We start from the raw sequence: 18,906 nt of genomic DNA on the forward strand, positions 1-18,906 counted from the left end.
ATCAGTATATGTTGAATACAAGAAACAAAGTGCCTAAACAGTAGCAAGTTATAAAGCTTTTTAGAAAGGGAAACCTAATCTCCAGAAGATAAAATTTGGTTTGGGGTGAAACATCACCAAGTGCAAATAACGTTAAAATAAGACTTCAAATATTTCGTCTGAACAGGCTTTGCCAACCAAGTTTTCTTTAGCCCAAGTTTTTGGACAGTTTCAAAAACATTTAATAACTATTAATATTTTAGTGAAGAAATAATCTTTTAAAACCAGGTCCTGAAGGTTATAGAAATCAGTAGGGGGACTTCCCTGGTGGTGCAGTGGTTAAGAATCTGCCTACCAATGCAGGGGACACGGGTTCGATCCCTGGTCTGGGAAGATCCCACATGTCGCAGAGCAACTAAGCCTGCGCTCTAGAGCCCGTGAGCCACAACTACTGAGCCTGCGTGCCGCGACTACGGAAGCCTGTGCACCTAGAGCCTGTGCTCCGCAACAAGAGAAGCCACCACAATGAGAAGCCCGTGTACCGCATCGAAGAGTAGTCCCTGCTCACAACTAGAGAAAGCTCGTGTGCAGCAGTGAAGACCCAACACAGCCAAATAAAGAAAGAAAAAAGAAATCAGTATGGGTAAATTCATTTAGATGAAGGTGCTCAAAAATACACCTTCGACTGATGGCGCAGTGGTTGAGAGTCCGCCTGCCGATGCAGGGGACACGGGTTCGTGCCCCGGTCCAGGAAGATCCCACATGCCGCGGAGCGGCTGGGCCCGTGAGCCATGGCTGCTGAGCCTGCGCGTCCGGAGCCTGTGCTCCGCAATGGGAGAGGCCACAACAGTGAGAGGCCCGCATACCACAAAAAAATAAATAAATAAATTTTAAAAACACCTTCCACAAAAGCCACAACGATGTTTAAATTCTCCTGGATGTCTGTGAGTTAAAACAACAGATCCAGAGTGGTGATGCTGGCAACCTCCATGCGTTTAGCTGCCCTGCTGGCAGTCCAGGAAGGGTATCTCCTGTCAATTCCTGAAAGAGAATTTAGCTGCCAATTCAGGAGGAGAAAGGAAGGATAGAAGGCTCTGCGAAGTTGGCACCGGAGCTTACTCAGTCTCAAGGCACTGAGAGTAATATTTGGAGGGGGGAAAAATCACTTAAAGGTGCATGCCAAGATTACAATGGATTTAAATCATTATAAAATCTTTCCTGATTAAGACCATTAAAAATCCGGGGCCCGAGAAACAAGCCTTGAGAAACTAGCACTGTAAAGGACGCCTAGCTGCTACTAGAAAATCTACTGCCCGTGGGATTAGAAATGACAACGGCCACGTGATATATTGCTAACTATACAGTGCGGCCCTGTTATAGTAGCTGACTTTTATAGATACAGGGATTTACTAAAGGCCCAGTCATGTCCCTAGGAAAGCAATACTGTGGCTACATATGCAGAAACAGCCTCCTGTAACAGGGAAATACAGCGATCGCCGCTCTATCCCACACCACCAGTACCCTTTATGGTCCTGAGACTTTGGGAAGAGGCAGTTCAGAAAGCACCATGGACCCAAAGAGTCAAGTATTTCAGGTTCATTCCGACTCTCTTTCACTCGTTAAATTTTCAATAGATTCCCAAGAACCTCCATGCATGAGAAAACTTGGATTGGAGGAAGGGAATTTCAGGGGGAGGGGAGAGAGGGGAATGGTCCGATCGGGGAGGATACCCGCGCCACTTCCACTGTCCGGCCTGGGGATCGGCCCACCTGCCCCGCGTGCCTAAGCCCAGGTGCCCCGCTCCTCCGGGTCCCTGCGCTCCCGGAGAGCCCCTGTCGGCCCCAGGTCGTGCTTCCCAGTGGGCTAAAGGTGCCGGCGCCCCCTCCAGTGCCCCCTCTGGGGATCTGCCCCCTTGCCCCCCACGCAGACCCCTAAGCCGGGCGCCCCATGCTCCGGGCCCCGGTCCGTCCCGGGAAGGAGGACTCGCTTCCCAGGCCAGAGCAGGTGCCCGCGCCCTCACACGCGGAGTCGGAGGAGGTGGCCGGGGAGCCCCGCCCAGATGCCGAGCCCGGCGCCAGGGCCCGGCCGGGGCGCGGGCGCTCGGTAACCCGGAAGTGGCGGCGGCGGCGGCGGTCGTGCGGGAGCGGGGGCCTGGGGGCGGTGCGCTCGAGCCGGCATGGCCGCCGCCGCCGCCCGCTTTGTGTGCAGCGCGCGGGCCCCAGCCGCCCGCGCCTCGCCCGGCCCGCGGGGCCGCCGCTGACCCGCCCCGACTCTAAGCTCGGCGCCCGCCGGGCCGGCCCCGCCTCCCTCCTCCTGCACTTCCCCTCCCCCCGTCCTCCTGCCGCCGGGCGGGCGGGCAGCAGCCGCCCTCCGTGCTCTGCTCGCGCGCTCCTCGCCGCGCGCCCGCCCGCCCTCGCACCCGAGCCAGCCTGCCTGCCTGCCTGCCGTACTGGCGGCGGCGGGCTCGAGGCCGCCCCGATGCCCGAGCCAGGCCCCAGGATGAACGGCTTCTCGCTGGGCGAGCTGTGCTGGCTCTTCTGCTGCCCGCCCTGCCCGAGCCGCATCGCCGCCAAGCTGGCCTTCCTGCCGCCCGAGCCCACCTACACGGTGCTGGCGCCCGAGCAGCGCGGCCCCGGCGCCCCCGCCCCGGCCTCGGCCGCCGCCGCCGCCGCCGCCACCGCCGCGGCCCAGCCGGCGCCGCAGCAGCCCGAGGAGGGCGCGGGCTCGGGGCCCGGCGCGTGCAGCCTGCACCTGAGCGAGCGCGCCGACTGGCAGTACTCGCAGCGCGAGCTGGACGCCGTCGAGGTCTTCTTCTCGCGCACGGCCCGGGACAACCGGCTCGGCTGCATGTTCGTGCGCTGCGCGCCCTCCAGCCGCTACACGCTGCTCTTCTCGCACGGCAACGCCGTGGACCTCGGCCAGATGTGCAGCTTCTACATCGGCCTCGGCTCGCGCATCAACTGCAACATCTTCTCCTACGACTACTCGGGCTACGGCGTCAGCTCGGGCAAGCCCTCCGAGAAGAACCTCTACGCCGACATCGACGCCGCGTGGCAGGCGCTACGCACCCGGTGAGCCCGGCGGCGGTCGCCAGGCCTGGCCTGCCACTGCGGGGAGGCGGGCTGCGGGTCCCCTGGGGGCCTCTGGGGCGGCCTGAGAGGAAGGGGGCCCCTCGTCCGGGGCTGTGGGCGAGCAGAGACCCCCCACCCCACCCGCCGCCCCGCGGCCGCCGTGGATTCTCTTTTCTTCTCGCTCCTTGGCTTTCTCTCACCCCCTCCAAAAACTCCGCCAGCCCTCGGGTTCCTGGAGAGTTCGGACTCGGAGGATTTTGCCTGCTTTGGCGCGCCCGGGTGCCCCCGATCCACCGGCTGGGTCTTTTGTGGTTCTGGTTACCGCAAGTGGCAACGTTGGGGTGCTTAAATACCGGGCAGAAACAGCTTGGTTCGCGTTTAGTTTGTGTGAGCTGGCAGCCAGAGGCTGGAGGTCCTCGGGCTGAAGTGACCTTGGGTAAGGCGCGCGAGTCTCATACCTCTGTTTCCTTCCTTGTAAAATCAGGGGGCGAGACGGGAGGACTTCCAAAAGACGTTCCGGTTGTAAAGTGCTCGGCGGGGCCGTGTCTGGGCATCCGTGGAGTCAGCCGCAGGGTCGGGTGGTGTGAAGTTTGCCTCCTGGTGGGGCTGAGTAGCTGGCACTGCGGGCAGGGAGTTAGCTCGTGCCTGTGGGCCTGGCATCTTCCTCAGAGCCTCAGTAAAAACCCAGGATGAGTTGGAATCTTACGTTACAGGGTTTGGGGAATCTCTTGACCTTGAGTTAGCATTCACAGGAGAACGACAAAGTATTTTATCGAGGAAGGGCCTTTTATGTGCAAGGCAGAAATTGGGGGCGTGGTTTCAGGGCTAGACCTAGTAAGACCAGCAAACAAAACTTGAGTGTTAGTCCGAGTGAGGCAGAAGTCTGGTAAGTGGGCAAGTCGTGTCACCTGTTTGTGGTCCGGTTTGGGTATCTATGATTTTGCCCCGGCCACCTGGTAGCAGGGATGGTGAAAATACCTGAGATCATGTCTCCTATGACATCCGATTGCTTCAGATGAAAGAGTCCCCAGAATAAGTTCAATTGGCACTGTTACGGCTCTTGACACGTATAGTCTTTATCTAAAATGTTTGCTTGGCTCATACAGACTGCCAGCATTAGTGATTTTTGTCTCCATACCTATGCTCATAAATTACCCTGTGCCTTTCTGGGAAAATGACTTGTCCAACAGGGAAGTACTTAGGATTTAATAAGTTGCTTATTCACGTTCTCCTGAAGTCCTGAAGTTCATTTGGATGATAGCTTTTTGAAAGTGGTTTAGGCTGAGATGGTACCATAGGCAGAGACACTGAGTCAGAATCTACAAGTTAAAAAGCTGTTCCAGTAAAGGGTTTCAAAAGTATGTGTGTCACACACAATCAATAGATTGCTAGAATTTGCTGTTGGTAAAGGTATTAAAAATAAGGGTTGGCATTAGATCTTTTTAAAGTGAAACATTAAAATCCTACCTTGAATAGGTTTTATGATAAAATTTCTGCAGAACACTGTTCCTGTATGTGCCTGTCTGGATTAGAATGAAATCCTTTCAGATATGCGTGTCTGGATTAGAATGAAATCCTTTCAGATGTAAGGCTAACCCTTTGCTCTGAATATGCAGGTGTGTCTGTGTTACAACATATGTGAGGCATAGTTATTTCCTGGAGACTTGTCATATTTAATTTAATTAAGGGCATTGTTTTAGGTAAGGTTAAATTTTGAATTATGTGCTGGTATAGCTTCACTTTGCCCGGGATTTATTTAACTTTATACCAGAACTCATGTCTAGATTGAGTTACTCACCTGTAAAATAGGTTAGAACTTAAAGGCTAAGTGAGAATCTTAGGATTTGAAGAAACCTTTCACATCTTCTTGTCCTGTGCTTTTCAAACTTTTTTGGATTGTGACCCCACAATAAGAAACACGTTTTACATCTAGATCAAGCGCACACATACACATCTGTGTCTATATATCAGAAGCAAATGTCTCACAAAACAATATTTTTGCCTGTGGGCAATACACATGCAGACTATTTTTTTTTTAAATAAATATATTTATTTTTGACTGTGTTGGGTCTTTGTTGCTGCGCGCAAGGTTTCTCTAGTTGCGGCGAGCGGCGGCTACTCTTCGTTGTGGTGCATGGGCTTCTCATTGCAGGGGCTTCTCGTTGCGGAGTACAGGCTGTAGGCACGCGGGCTTCAGTAGTTGTGGTGTGCAGGCTCAGTAGTTGTGGCTCGCGGGCTCTAGAGCGCAGGCTCAGTAGTTGTGGTGCACGGGCTTAGTTGCTCCGCAGCATGTGGGATCTTCCCGGACCAGGGTTCGAACCCATGTCCCCTGCATCGGCAGGCAGATTCTTAACCACTGCACCACCAGGGCAGTCCCACTATGTTCTGTTTTATTTCATATTATTTTTTTTTTAAAGAAGAAGAAAAAGAATGCTGGTTGTAAAGGACTAAGTTTATTTCCCATATCATGTATGGACACTGTCCTTGTGCACCGTCATTTGACGGAGAGCTGGGGAAGAGCAGTAGGTCTCTTGACTGCTAGTTTAGTACTATTTCCACACCATGCAGTCCTATTCATCAGATTTCTCTAGAGGTGCATTTACATGTCTCTGTTATTCTAATAAGCTAGGAGTTACTTGACTCAGAAGCTAAGCAGTCCCTTAACCACCTCCTCTCGGCTCTCTGTAGTTTTTCTGCTCTAACCTTGCCTGGAAGATGCCCTCTTCTCTGCCCATGTACAGCTCCGTTCAGGTCATTGCCACGGCAGCAGGACCTCCCCCCCCCCCCCCCCCCCCCCTGTACTCATTGTTCTGCGGCTGCCTCAGATCCCGTTTTGCACCCCCAGCCTTCATGTCTTCCTCGGGGATCTTTCTCTTTTCTGATCTCCTGATGAGAAGAGACACTCAGAACACTGCTCCGAACACTGATTGGAGAGCCCACCCTGTCCTAAATCATCTCCATCTCTACACTCAGGTGTTATTCCCCCAGGAGGGATGTAAGGTGTGTGTGTCAGTGCTGTGCATTCCCCAAAGTACCCAGCCCAGTACTTGCCCTCCCTCCTCATACTCACACCCGGCCCTTTGTATATGCCCCTTTCCTATGCCCTGAATTCTCTATCCTGTCTGGATCCTGACTGGGTTCTGGGACCCTTGGTATTCCTGTGCACCTGGTACTCAGCTCCTTTACCTGCACTTATCACACTGTGTTGCTGTGTCCTGTTGTGTGACTGCATCCCACTAAGTTGAAAGTTCCTTGAGGGCAAGGCCTCCCTGTCTTCTGTTTTCCCAACAACCGGCAAAGTGCCTTAAGATAAGAGACACTCATTAAATGTTTGTTTAATGGGTTGCACATATGGGTGCCCCATAAATAGATGGGATAGATTCAAACTTTCCTAATTTTCTTACAAAGAGTTGCATCTATTTTACCTCTAGGGTTTGATATCCATGGGCATAACCATAGGCAAAGAAAGGGGTTACAACGTGTTGCCTTGAGGTCTGATCCACTTTGTATCTATTATATGCCCATGTTTGCAACATTGAAGTATCTGTATTGAACAGAAGAGTAACAATAACCCTTTTGTATTTCTCTTCATCCTTTCTCCATTACTATCTGTGCATGCTCCAGTGAGCTGCCCAGTCCTTGATGGAGGACTTCAAACACAGATACTACCTAGTATTTCCATGGGTAAAGGTAGCAAATTCCCTAAATGATGAGTAGTAGAGTGGGCCAGTAATCTAAAATAAGGGTTTGGGGAGGAAGTAAATTCTAAGGCAAAAAGGTGGTCATTGCTATTTGGCCAATAGATGATTATTTTAAGCATTTGAAAAATGACTGAAAAGGGTGTAGAAGAGAGGTGGGATTTGAAAGAGCCAGGGAGAGCATGGACTCAGCATGGAAGAAGTAAGTTGGTGTTTTATTAGGTTCGTACAGCTGTAGCAAAGTACCATAGACTGGGTGGCTTAAAAGCAACAAAAATTTCTCAGTTCTGGAGGCTGGAAGTTTGAGATCAGGGTGCCAGCATTGTCAGGCTCTGGTGAGAACCCTGTTTCTGGTTGCGGACTTCTCATCGTTTTCTCACACGGTGGAAGGGGCAAGGGAGCTTTCTTGGGCTGGTTTATAAGGGCACTAATCCCATTCATATGGGTTCCACCTTCATGACCTAGTCACCTTTCAAAAACCCCACCTCCTAATAACATCACTCTGTGGGTTAGGTTTCAACATATGGGACATGTGCATGCATGCACGCGTGCGTGTGCACGCACACACACACAAACACAATATTCAGCCTACCTGCAGTTGGTTTTATTTATTTTATTTATTTTTAATTAATTAATTAATTTTTTGGCTGCATTGAGTCTTTGTTGCTGTGCGCGGGCTTTCTCTAATTGCGGTGAGCGGGGGCTACTCTTCGTTGCGATGCGCAGCCTTCTCATTGCGGTGGCTTCTCTTGTTGCAGTTGCAGAGCACAGGCTGTAGGCGCGCGGGCTTCAGTAGCTGTGGCACGTAGGCTTAGTACTTGTAGCTTGTGGGCTCTAGAGTAGTTGCAGTGCACAGCTTAGTAGCTTAATTGCTCTGTGGCTTGTGGGATCTTCCCATACCAGGGCTCGAACCCGTGTCCCCTGCATTGGCAGGTGGATTCTTTTTTTTTGCGGTACGCGGGCCTCTCACTGTTATGGCCCCTCCTGTTGCGGAGCACAGGCTCCCGTCGCGCAGGCTCAGCAGCCATGGCTCACGGGCCCAGCCGCTCCGCGGCATGTGGGATCTTCCCGGACCGGGGCACGAACCCGTGTCCCCTGCATCGGCAGGCGGGCTCTCAACCTCTGCGCCACCAGGGAAGCCCGGCAGGTGGATTCTTAACCTCCGTGCCACCAGGGAAGCCCCTCGGCAGTCGGTTTTAGAACACAGAGAGACAGTTGAGAATCTAAACATGGTGGAGGCCTTGAAGGTTAGGGCATGTTTTACATTTGAGTTACTAATACACTTTATAAGCATGTTGTGACTCTGAGCAATTGAGGGAATGAATTGGAATCACTTAGAAATATTTGTAGAAAGGACACTGTGAAAATCAACGTAGCCTTATTGGAGGGTAGTGTGGTCATTTGAGCTGGTGTGATTAATTTGTGCAGTAAAGGCTGCCTGTTGGTTAAGGTGGGATTAAGTAGGCGGATTAAGCCTCCTCAGCACACATCCTTCAGGGGTCTTCTCGGATGTGAGCTGATTTAGGCTGCAGAATTGGGACCTGTGATTCAAGAGGGAGTGAATCAAGCTGATTTGAAGGTGTAAACCCAAACAAGCAAATAACCCAGAGGATGAGGTGTAAGTTAGACAGAATTTTGGCTGGAACATTTTAATCTAGAGAAACAGGAGAGTAGAGGCATTTATGATTCAATATGTTATTAGTGTTTCCCATCACCATTCACAGAAGTTGTTTTGTGCAATGACTGTGGACGAGAGAGGCATTTGGTAACACTGGCAGAGAAATTGACCTCATCAGAGAAAGCAGATACAGAGAGAGGAAGGGAAATAAGAACTTTCAGGGAATTCCTTGGCGGTCTCTTGGTTAGGACTCTGCACTTTCATTGCCAGGACCAGGGTTTGATCCCTGATCAGGGAACTAAGATGTAAGATCCCGCAAACCGAGAGGCTGGGGTTAAAAAAAGAACTTTAAATGCCTAGGTACAAAAGGCAAGTTACTTACTATTTCTTTCACTCATTCATTCTTTCAGCTAATAAACCATTAACCGTTGAACACACATATATCGATACTGTGATTGTACCAGACACTAAGGTTTGCTTGAGTATCGTTAATCTCAAACTGTGTCTTTTTTGTGTGAAAGGATGGACTAAATTTTAGAGGCATTTTGAATATGTAGCCGTGTGTTGCTCTTTTATAACTTTTGCATCTGTGATTCACAGGATCCGTAATTGGAAAATCCCTAAGTCATGGGAAGGCTGTCGTGGGTATCCTCAGGTAGTGAGTGCCTTGAAAAGAACCTTCTTCTGTTGGTTGTGAATGTTGTTTACAGTTATGACTCAGGATGGATTTCTCCTGGGAGCAGCAAAACAGTTACTACTTTCCCGAGAGTGTGGAATTTAATGACCTAACTTCTTTATTCTCAGTTTTCTCAGAGGGAATTAATTCCAGGGTGCCATTAAAGGAAGAATGCTCATGATTTCTTCCCGAGTTTGACTGATTAGCGACAAGGAAAACAGAATGTGTTATAAATAATGTGTTATGTGAATGCACAATGATCTTTCTAGAATGGAAATAGAATATCAGCGTGCGGTTCAAGGCAGTCAGTGTGAAAATATCCCATTAGGAAGAACGCAACTCCTAAGAAGAGACCTTTTGAAACTGACATTGGTGACGTGTGTTTTGGGGGTTCACTTTAGAGCCTTTTCTTTAATGTCCCCACCGCCCTTCTCCAGTGCCCTCGGGCTGTACCTGGTTCTTCAGGCTGCCCTCGCCATGCCATCAGGCAGGATTTCTTCCTCTAGCACAACAGCATCTGCGCTGTCACCCCTATCCCACCAAAGCTTACTTTCCCATGGTTCTATTTTTTGAGGGGCCTTCCTTTCCTCTAGTAACCCAGATGCCAAAGATCTGACAAGCTTTTCCATGTTTCTGTGTTAATGGTCAATAACTCCTTAATGGGTTTTCTCTTCCTGTTTCTATTTAGGGCAATCTTGGAGGCTCAGTTTTCTAAAATTCAGTCTGAAAACTCTACTAGTGCAATGGCATATTGCACTAGTGGAAGAGCCCCCTCTTTTTTTTTTTTTTTTTAATTTTCTGAAGAAGTCTTTAGAATGATACTGTCGTGAGGTCACTTAGGGCAAACCCTTAAGTTCACTCCCGACCTTCTGCTACTGCTTGCACTTCCCTCCCTCTCTCCAAATTTAGTAACGACTGTACCCATATTAATAACCCCGCGTAAGACTCCGGAGTCTGGCTTCAGGAATTTTACTGTTCATCGTGGCAGCAGATTTACCTTCTCTATTGGATTTTGCTTACGCTAGTGTTGGAGGCCATAAATCTGTTACATTTTAAGAAGCTTCATGTACATAGAGAATGGACTTGAGGACACGGGGAGGGGGAAGGGGAAGCTGGGATGAAGTGAGAGAGGGGCATTGACATATACGCACTACCAAATGTAAAACTGATAGCTAGTGGGAAGCAGCCGCATAGCACAGGGAGATCAGCCCGGTGCTTTGTGACCATCTAGAGGGGTGGGATAGGGAGGGTGGGAGGGAGACGCAAGAGGAGGGGATATGGGGATATATGTATACGTATAGCTGATTCATTTTGTGATACAGCAGAAACTTAACACAGATACACTTAGGAGATCGTGAATTGGATATCAGAATGATTTTTTTTCAGGATTGCTTTAAATAATAGGTTTGCTGATTTGTAAAAGACTTAATTTGCGAAAATTAGATGTACACAAAACTTTTTGAACTAGGGAACTTAGTTCTAATTCCAGCAGTCCCTCTAATCCATGATGTCACTCATGCAGGGAGACGCTCCACACTTCTGGGCTTTACATTCCATTGTTTTAAAAGCAAGGGATTCAACTACAGTAAGTCCGCTACATACGAACCCTCAAGTTGCGAGCTTTCAAAGATGCGAATGTGCATCTGGTTCCAGCAAGGAACCAGAACCTGTGCCATCCACGTCAGGTGTGAGTGACGTTGCAGCTCGCCCTCCGTCTCCTGTTGCTGACGATCCTTCAGCTCTAGCATCTCCCACCTCCTCCCCCTCCTCCAGTCAGTAACTCTTCTTGCCTGTTCACTCGATGCCAGCCCCTGGATGCCAGCTGTTGTACTGTACTACTGTACTTTTCAAGGTACTGTACTGTAAGAGTCAAAATGTTTTCTTTATTTTTTGTGTTTCTTTTATGTATTATTTGTGTGAAAAGTATTATAAACCTATTCCAGTGCAGTACTAGAGAGCCGACTGTGTTAGTTGGGGACCTAGGCTAAATTTGTTGGACTTATGAACAAGTTGGACTTGTTTCGAACATGCTCTCGGGCCGGAACTGGTTCATATGTAGGGACTTACTGTACATGGCTTCTGAGGTGCCTTCTTTAAGTAAGGCTGTGTTTCATGATTTTCAGAGGAAGTACCTCATGTTTTTGAATTTGCTTTCCCTGACTACACGGAGAAGCTTGGTGGATTCAAGTCTCTACAGTGGATCTCAACCCTGGCTGCCCTTCAGCAGTTCCAGGTAGATTTTATCTTAGAGAGAGAGAGAGAGAGAGAGAGAGAGAGAGTGTGTGTGTGTGTGTGTGTGTGTATCTAGACACATGCGTGTGTGTGTATCTGTGTGTGTACATTTATATAAGTGAGCATGTATTCATTCACGTGTGTGTGCTTCTGTGCGTGCACGTGTGCAGCCAGGGTTGAGATGCACTCACTTAGAAACTTCAGTTAAAGATTGGCCACAATTACAATTGGTTAACACTTGAAGAAAAGAAAGAGTATGCTAGGGAAGATTTTTTTTTATACGCGTATGTAGATGGTTTTAGTTGAAGGTCTTTGGTGGCCAGGAACCCGTTAGCGTGGACCAAGATGGGGAGTAGTTGTTGAGAGGACACAGCCATGTTCATACTTGCAAGATTCCTGAGCCTCCCGGGGACTGAAGTTGGGGACTCGAAAGCCGTCTTGGCCCTTGGCCCTCACGCTCTCAGCTTCCTCTGTGTGAGCTGGTGCCTCGCAGCTCCTTCTCTCTGCATGCCTGGTCCATTGCTCTTTCTACAGCAAGCCTCTTCCCTGTTCCTGGTCTCTGCGCATCAACTTCACCCCAGCTGTGCTTACGCCCGACTCAGCTGCCCAGGAACTGGTCTCCCTCTGGCTTCTAGATACCACGTTCCCGTTCTTCTTCTTTTGTAAAAAATTTTTATTGGAGTATATTTGATTTACAACACTGTGTTAGTATCAGGTGTACAGAAAAGTGAATCAGCTGTACATATACATATATCCACTCTTTGTTAAGATTCTTTTCCCATATAGGCCATTAGAGAGCACCGAGTAGAGTTCCCTGTGCTATACAGTAGGTTCCCATTCATCATCGACTTTATATATAGTAGCGTCGTTCCCATTCTTGAGTCCCTCAGTTGTACCCCGGGATAGTGATGGCCGGGGCCGAGGCGTTGTAAGTGAACAGGGCTCCCTCCTTGGGGATAAGGTGGGGCTGTGGCTGGGATGGGCACTGCCCCGCACAGCCATCACTAGCACTTCTGGAGGGGGTTGCCCGGGGCCGTCTCCACTCTTCACTCAGCCCCTGTGTGCCCCAGCCTGTGACTGGCCAGAGAGCACGGACCTTGAAGAATAGATCATAATTAAGAGACCTTAAACCAGGTCAGTAGACCACTGACATGGTTGCCTCATGACCGGCGTGTGGTTCCCTTTGTGAGCCTGGAAACGGAAGACTGTGGAAAAATAGGGCTCTCCTCTCAAGTTGCCTCCCCCCTCTCTGCCCTGCAGCAGATGCACCATCCGCCCTGCAACGGGGGCTGCTGTGCAAACGGTCTGTGGTGTGGACGGAATTCTGCACCGCCCTTGGGGCAAAGGAGACTGGGAGGCGGTGGGTGAAGGGGGCGGGGAGAGGGAGGCCCCCAACTCTGCAGGGGCCAGCGGACTCCTGTGTCGCCGAGTCACAAGAGATCCCCACCTTGAAATGATGTAATGATTCAGTTCTTCATTGAGATGATTTACTGCTGGAACCGATTTGTGGCTCTTACATCAGAGTAGCTCAGGCAGGGTTAACCTCAAGGGTAACCTGAAGAGGAGTGTGGCTGCCAGCCTTCACTTTCTCTGCTGTTTTTAATGGTCATGGGCAGCGGTTTTCGAGTCACACCCCTGAGTTTAGGTCCTGCCTGGGCCACTTATTAACTGCTAGACCTCAGGCAAGTTTCCTAACCTTTCGGAACCTCAGTTAAAGTAATAACAGTGGTGGTCGTAGGGGCGCAACATTGGCCACTGCAACGTGTGTCTCTTTGGCAGAAGGATTATTTGAGGCTGATTATTTTAAGAAACTGTAGCCACAGGAGAAGCTTTGGAAAACCCGAGCAGAAGTTAACCTTTCTGTAAGAGACATTTACATGTATAAGGGAAATCTCCATTTGTAAGGGTGTCTCCCCAGCTGCTCCAGGAAGGTGGGGGGGGAGGGGGTGCGACCTTATCTCTAGAAGCTCTTATCAGTGCAGAAGGTGAGGACTTTAATCTGCATAACAACCGCACCTTTGTTTCCTCTGCTTTTCCTGGTGACCTCCCAGAGCTGATCGCCACCGCAGTCTTGTTTTGCTTTAGCTGGAGATGCTATTTAAGGTACAGACTTCTGCCATTTCAGAGACTTACTCAGTTTTCCTGGGTCTTTCCCATGTATGCCTGTTATTAAACTTTTGTTTGCCTTTCTCCTGTTAATCTGTCTTCTTTCAATTTAATTAGTAGACCAGCCAAAGAACCTAGAAAGGAAGAAGGGAAAACTTTTCTGCCCCTACATGGTAATCATAATAATCATAACAATAACAACAATGACCTCATGTCAGATGCTCTAGCACACGAGGCTTTCCGCATAGTCGGGGGACAAAAAATGGGAAGCTCTTGTTGTTTAAGATCATTGAGAGCATTAGAGCTGTAATCACCAAATGCTCAGATCATGCTGTAGACCAGACGCTTAGATCAGGTGTTAAAGAAATTGCTCCCTTCCCCCTTCTCCATACATGTAAATAATACCTAGGGCGAGGGAGCTTGATGGGCGTGGCTATAGAGGAACTGTAAAGGAGTTTTAGTTTTATTTGCAGCTAAGGGGGAAGAGGCTCTTTGAATTTGTTCCTCTGACCTCGAGGGCTCTATGTATGAAGTTTTGGCTCCGGGGAGTGGTGTGCATTAGTATTTTTAAATCGGATAGCACTTCATCTACCAAGGTGTTTATATCCCCAAAGGAGACCTTAAAAGGAGAAGAAACCTTACCTGTAATCCAACACCTTGCAATTACTTTGCAAACGCTTCCTGCTTTGCTCCCTTCCCTCTGCCCTGCTGTTTCCAGGCTTAGCTGCTCAGGAGCTGAGCTTGTGTTCTGGGCGGAACCAGAGACTTCTCAGACACAGAGTCAGGGATGGGGAGAACGAGGAAGTGGAACTCCCTCTTTCTCCACCACTTAGGACATTCTGGTTGCTCCTTTTTTTTTTTTTTTTTTTTTGCGGTACGCGGGCCTCTCACTGTTGTGGCCTCTCCCGCTGCGGAGCACAGGCTCCGGACGCGCAGGCTCAGCGGCCATGGCTCACGGGCCCAGCCGCTCCGCGGCATGTGGGATCTTCCCGGACCGGGGCACGAACCGGCGTCCCCTGCACCGGCAGGCGGACTCTCAACCACTGCGCCACCAGGGAAGCCCTCTGGTTGCTCTTTTTTAATGGGACAGCCTTCAGCAGATAAGAGTTATCTTTTTTCCCTAAAGTTGGCCCAGGGACCTGAATGCACATTTCCTCCTAAAATATGAATGCTCCGTGACGCCTTGTACCTCAGATCCCTGTTGAGTTTTCAAGGCTGTGTGAAATGGAGCTCATTGATGACTTCTACAATATTGATTTACTTCGGAGTGTTAAAGGACCGTGGCACCATGGTGAAACTGGAGACCTCTGTTTCCAGGAAGTCTAGGTCATTCACATTCAATGCTCAGACTGTTAACTGTTGCATGACATTGACTTGCTGAATCACCGAGAGGAGCCCTACCTCAAGGTCACTTGTTAACGGAGTCAAATGAAAAAGGAGCACAAGGAACCTCCAGTGCTGATTATTAGTTTGTTCCTTCAGTTTACATTTTTAAACGGTTAAAATGAAACCTGGGCAGTTACACTGGGGGGAAGACGTAAAGCAAGCCTGTATTCAGAATATATCTACGAAGAGTGAGTTTCCAGACGGTAATTAGAACTCTGCCGGCCGACACCTCTGTTATTATAGTTGGTCATCTCATGAGAATTCCAGCTTACCCAAAACTGTTCTTAATGATGGTCACAGACAGAACCAGACCATGTGCAGTGATAATTATATTGACTGCAAAGGTCTGTGATACCAGAGCAAGATTCTTGTGCGCTGGTTCAACTAAAACAGTTTGAGTTATCCCTAGTGTCATAAATAATGCAAGGATATTTCAGAATCTCTGTTTTTGGTTGCTATGTTGTTTAACGATGACTATTGTCATAACATTCATACCATTTAAATTTACATACATGTATATGTACATACATGTAACCAGTTACGTGTTTAATCATTTCTAAACATTTCCTATAACAAGGCTACATAAAATGATTTTTTAAATCTTCTTTTAAATAAATTTATTTATTTTTTATTTTAGGCTGCATTGGGTCTTCGTTGCTGCGCGTGGGCTTTCTCTAGTTGCTGAGAGCAGGGGCTACTCTTCATTGCGGTGTGCGGGCTTCTCATTGCGGTGGCTTCTCTTGCTGCGGAGCATGGGCTCTTGGCACGTGGGCTTCAGTAGTTGTGGATAGTGGGCTCCAGAGCGCAGGCTCAGTAGTTGTGGCACACGGGCTTAGTTGCTCCGCGGCATGTGGGATCTTCCCGGACTAGGGCTCCAACCCATGTCCTTATGCATTGGCAGGCAGACTCTTAACCACTGCGCCACCATGGAAGCCCAGCTTCATCTGCTCTTAATACATCTTTCTAGGGTTTTCTTGATGTTTTTAGTAGGAAAAACTAATGTATTCCAATTAAACATGCGACTCCAAGTTCATTTAAAAATCATTTTAGGGCTTCCCTGGGCTTCCTGCGACAGCCCGCTCTCCGCACCTCACATCCTTCTCCGTACGCTCCATCCACTGCCCAGCTCTAGCTTACATCTGTGCGTACCTGGGACAGCGCTGTCTGGCCAATAATGAGCGCTTATGGAATATGTGTTGAGTAAATAAATGGATGACTCGGTGATTATGAGTTTACAGACTTTAGTGTAAGAAATGCCTGGGGAGCCTTGCTAAAATGGATTCTGGACCCCACCCTCAGAGATTCTGATCTAGTAGATCTGGATTAAAGCATTTTATATCAGCAGGCCTGGTACAAAGGGTGGGTGGTCTGTATTTGAGGAATACTGAGACATTTAAGTTGCTTGAGGGCCCCCAGAATGGCTCACAGTTGTATCATAATTGCTTCCTCCTTAGAATTTTTTTTAAAAAATTTAAAATTTTGGTTGCACCGTGCAGCATGCTGGATCTTAGTTCCCCGACCTAGGATCAAAGCCATGCCCCCTGCATTGGGAGTGCGGAGTCCTAACCACTGGCCCACCAGGGAAATCCTGGACCACCAGGGAAATCCTGGACCAGCGTTTCTTGATGTGTAAAATGTGAGAGCACCATAATTACTTTTGCAGGATTAAGTGTGGTGAAGATTACAGTTTTAATTTGCATAATTCCTCCTGCCTGTCTATTTCCACATGTTTTCTCTCTGAACCGAACGAAAATGGGGCAAGAGTTTCTGGGGGACTTTTATAGGCATCTGTATCTTCTAAAATCCACTCTTTTATTATCTTTGAATTATCCTCCCATGGTCACCTTTACTAAAGGATTGCAAAGTTAATTAATTAACAGCCCAGACAATTGGAATCTAAACCTCTTAGGAGCTGTTCTCTTCCGTCAGCACCTCTTTTCTGGAAAGTGCTACTTGGAGTAAAAGACTGCTGCCTGTATGCTTATGAAAGAAAAATATGCCTTGACCTTTCTGTGTCTTTACCTGGAATGCCCTTCTCTGGCCAGCACAGGCTGTTCAGGATCCGCCCCCCCACCCCCAGCGACACGTCTCCCCTACAGAGCCTTGCCATCTAGGCGGCTGGCCCTTCCTCCGCTCCCAGAGCTCTGATTATATGTCTGCTCCAGCTCTTATCACCTGGTCTTTTGGTTTGTTCTGTCTGACTCTTGTACAAGAATGCCATCTCCTTGAGGACAGGGCCAGGCTCTGACTCTTTTGGCTCACACTGAGACCCCAGTACAACACCCTGTGTATTGTACAGAAGACCCTTCAGTGTCAGCCAAAGGAATGGTGAGAATCACTGAGGGGTGGTGTTTGTACTGAGGCCTCTTTCTTTTCAGGTTCAAGATTCAGAGTCTTAATCTCCTTTGATTGGGCCTCAGGTATCTGTGGCCACCCCAGCTTCCTGCTGAGGCCTCTTTCCTGGGTTGGGTGTGAATGTATACCCCAGCCCAGGGGGGAGAGAGGGGCGATAAGGGACCCTGGGAACTGAGATCCTCCCAGCAGCCCGCCATCCGATCCTCCTCATGGCTGGCCCTCCTTCTGGAAGACAGAGCTGTTTTCTTCGGAGACACCTGTCTGTGGGACCATTCCAAGAAGGGTAGAGGAGTACTTAGAGGCAATGGGGGGACGTTTGTCTTTTTTGTCATTGATGGGCCAAGAGTGGATGCAAGTCTGTCTACTATCAAAGTGAATTCCCACAGTCCTCCGTACCTGTATTGATGGCCATCTCATGTTTTTCTAAGACTTGGAAAAGGTGGTTGTGGTTATTGTTATTGAGGAATATTTGTATATTTCATCTCAGCTGACATTAAGAGAATGCAGACTTGGAAAAAAATGTCTCTCAAAGTCCACTGACTGCCTCTCTATTGCCTTCATTTCCTCATGGTCCTTGAGGTCTCTACACCAGCTACTTTTTTTCCCTTGCCATGTTTTTTTTTTTTTTTTTAACTTTATTGTGGTATACAAGGCAAATAAAATATTAAAATAAACCCCATGTCTTTATCACCCACCTTCAACAGCTATCAACATTCTGCCATTCTTGTAGCATCTGTACTTCAACCCACGCCCCATCCTTACTCTTTTATTATTACTTTATAATAGGTCTTTTTTTTTTTTTTAAGAAAAAATCTGCATCATTGAAATGCACAGATCTTAGCTGTCTGCTTCCCCAGCAATATCTTCTTGCTGTCTGTGTTAGCACTCAGGCGTGTGATGAGCTAGCTGCAGGCTCGAGCTTTTCCTGATGTGCTGTGGTGTCACACCACTGGAGTATGGATTGCAATGTGAGAACAGGTTTAAGGGAGATATTAAATAGATTTAATATCCAATAGTTACCAAAGGAAAGGCACTGGAGTCTTGGCCCTTGTTTTCAATATCAGTGTTGTAAAGAGAGAATAAGTTGGGGACCCCCAGGGGTATGTTCCATTTTATCTAGAATTAGTGGGGTACAGTTAAAAGAGAACTGGTGTGGGGCTAGGAGATGTAGCTTCTAGGCAACCATTGAGATACCCAGCTGTGTGGCCTGGATAGTCAGGTAATGCCTTTGGGCCTCATTTTCTCCATTTATAAAAAGGAGGTTTGCATTAAATGTCACTTCTGGTTTAACCATCATTCATTGATTGGCTGTTTTGTGCTAAGCACATTTCACACATTACATTATTTAAGCATCAACGTATCTGTGAGGTGGGGACTGTTATCGCCATTTTAAAGATTTGAAAACTGAGGACCAGGAAAGATGAATGACTTGTCCAGGGTCACACAGAGTTAAAAGGCGAGCCAAGATGTGGACCCAGGCATCCTGACCCTGGAGCTCTTGTTCTAAAGTCACGCAATATTCCCTATGTAACTAGTCTCCCAAGGTGACGGGGTAGGTAGGGGGTGAGCATCTTTCAAGGTGCTCAAGACTGTACATTGGGATACAGAAAGAAAATACCAGAACTTATATTTCTGCTCATTATTTACTATTTTTCAATATATGTTTTTGTTTTAAATGTTCATAAGATTTTGTATAGTGTTTTAAAACACTAATGTACATATAAATTTTTATCTATCTACACACACACACACACACACACACACACACACACACACACACACACA

General features: G+C 48.3%; 1 protein-coding gene across 2 annotated transcripts in view; it reads left to right on the forward strand.

The window, feature by feature from the left end:
• Positions 1–2,106: 2,106 nt before the first annotated feature.
• ABHD17C (abhydrolase domain containing 17C, depalmitoylase) overlaps positions 2,107–18,906 on the forward strand; it is a 56,787-nt gene continuing 39,987 nt past the window's right edge. For both annotated transcript variants that reach the window (XM_027089305.1, XM_027089306.1), the window contains exon 1: positions 2,107–3,050. In XM_027089305.1, the coding sequence (XP_026945106.1) occupies positions 2,458–3,050 (593 nt within the window). In that variant the 5' untranslated portion in view covers positions 2,107–2,457. The remainder of the gene's footprint in view (positions 3,051–18,906) is intronic.

This window comes from Aethalodelphis obliquidens, unplaced genomic scaffold (genome assembly GCF_003676395.1).
Source record: "Aethalodelphis obliquidens isolate GAN/ISIS:26980383/991018 unplaced genomic scaffold, ASM367639v1 scaffold65, whole genome shotgun sequence".
NCBI classification, from domain to species: domain Eukaryota; kingdom Metazoa; phylum Chordata; class Mammalia; order Artiodactyla; family Delphinidae; genus Aethalodelphis; species Aethalodelphis obliquidens.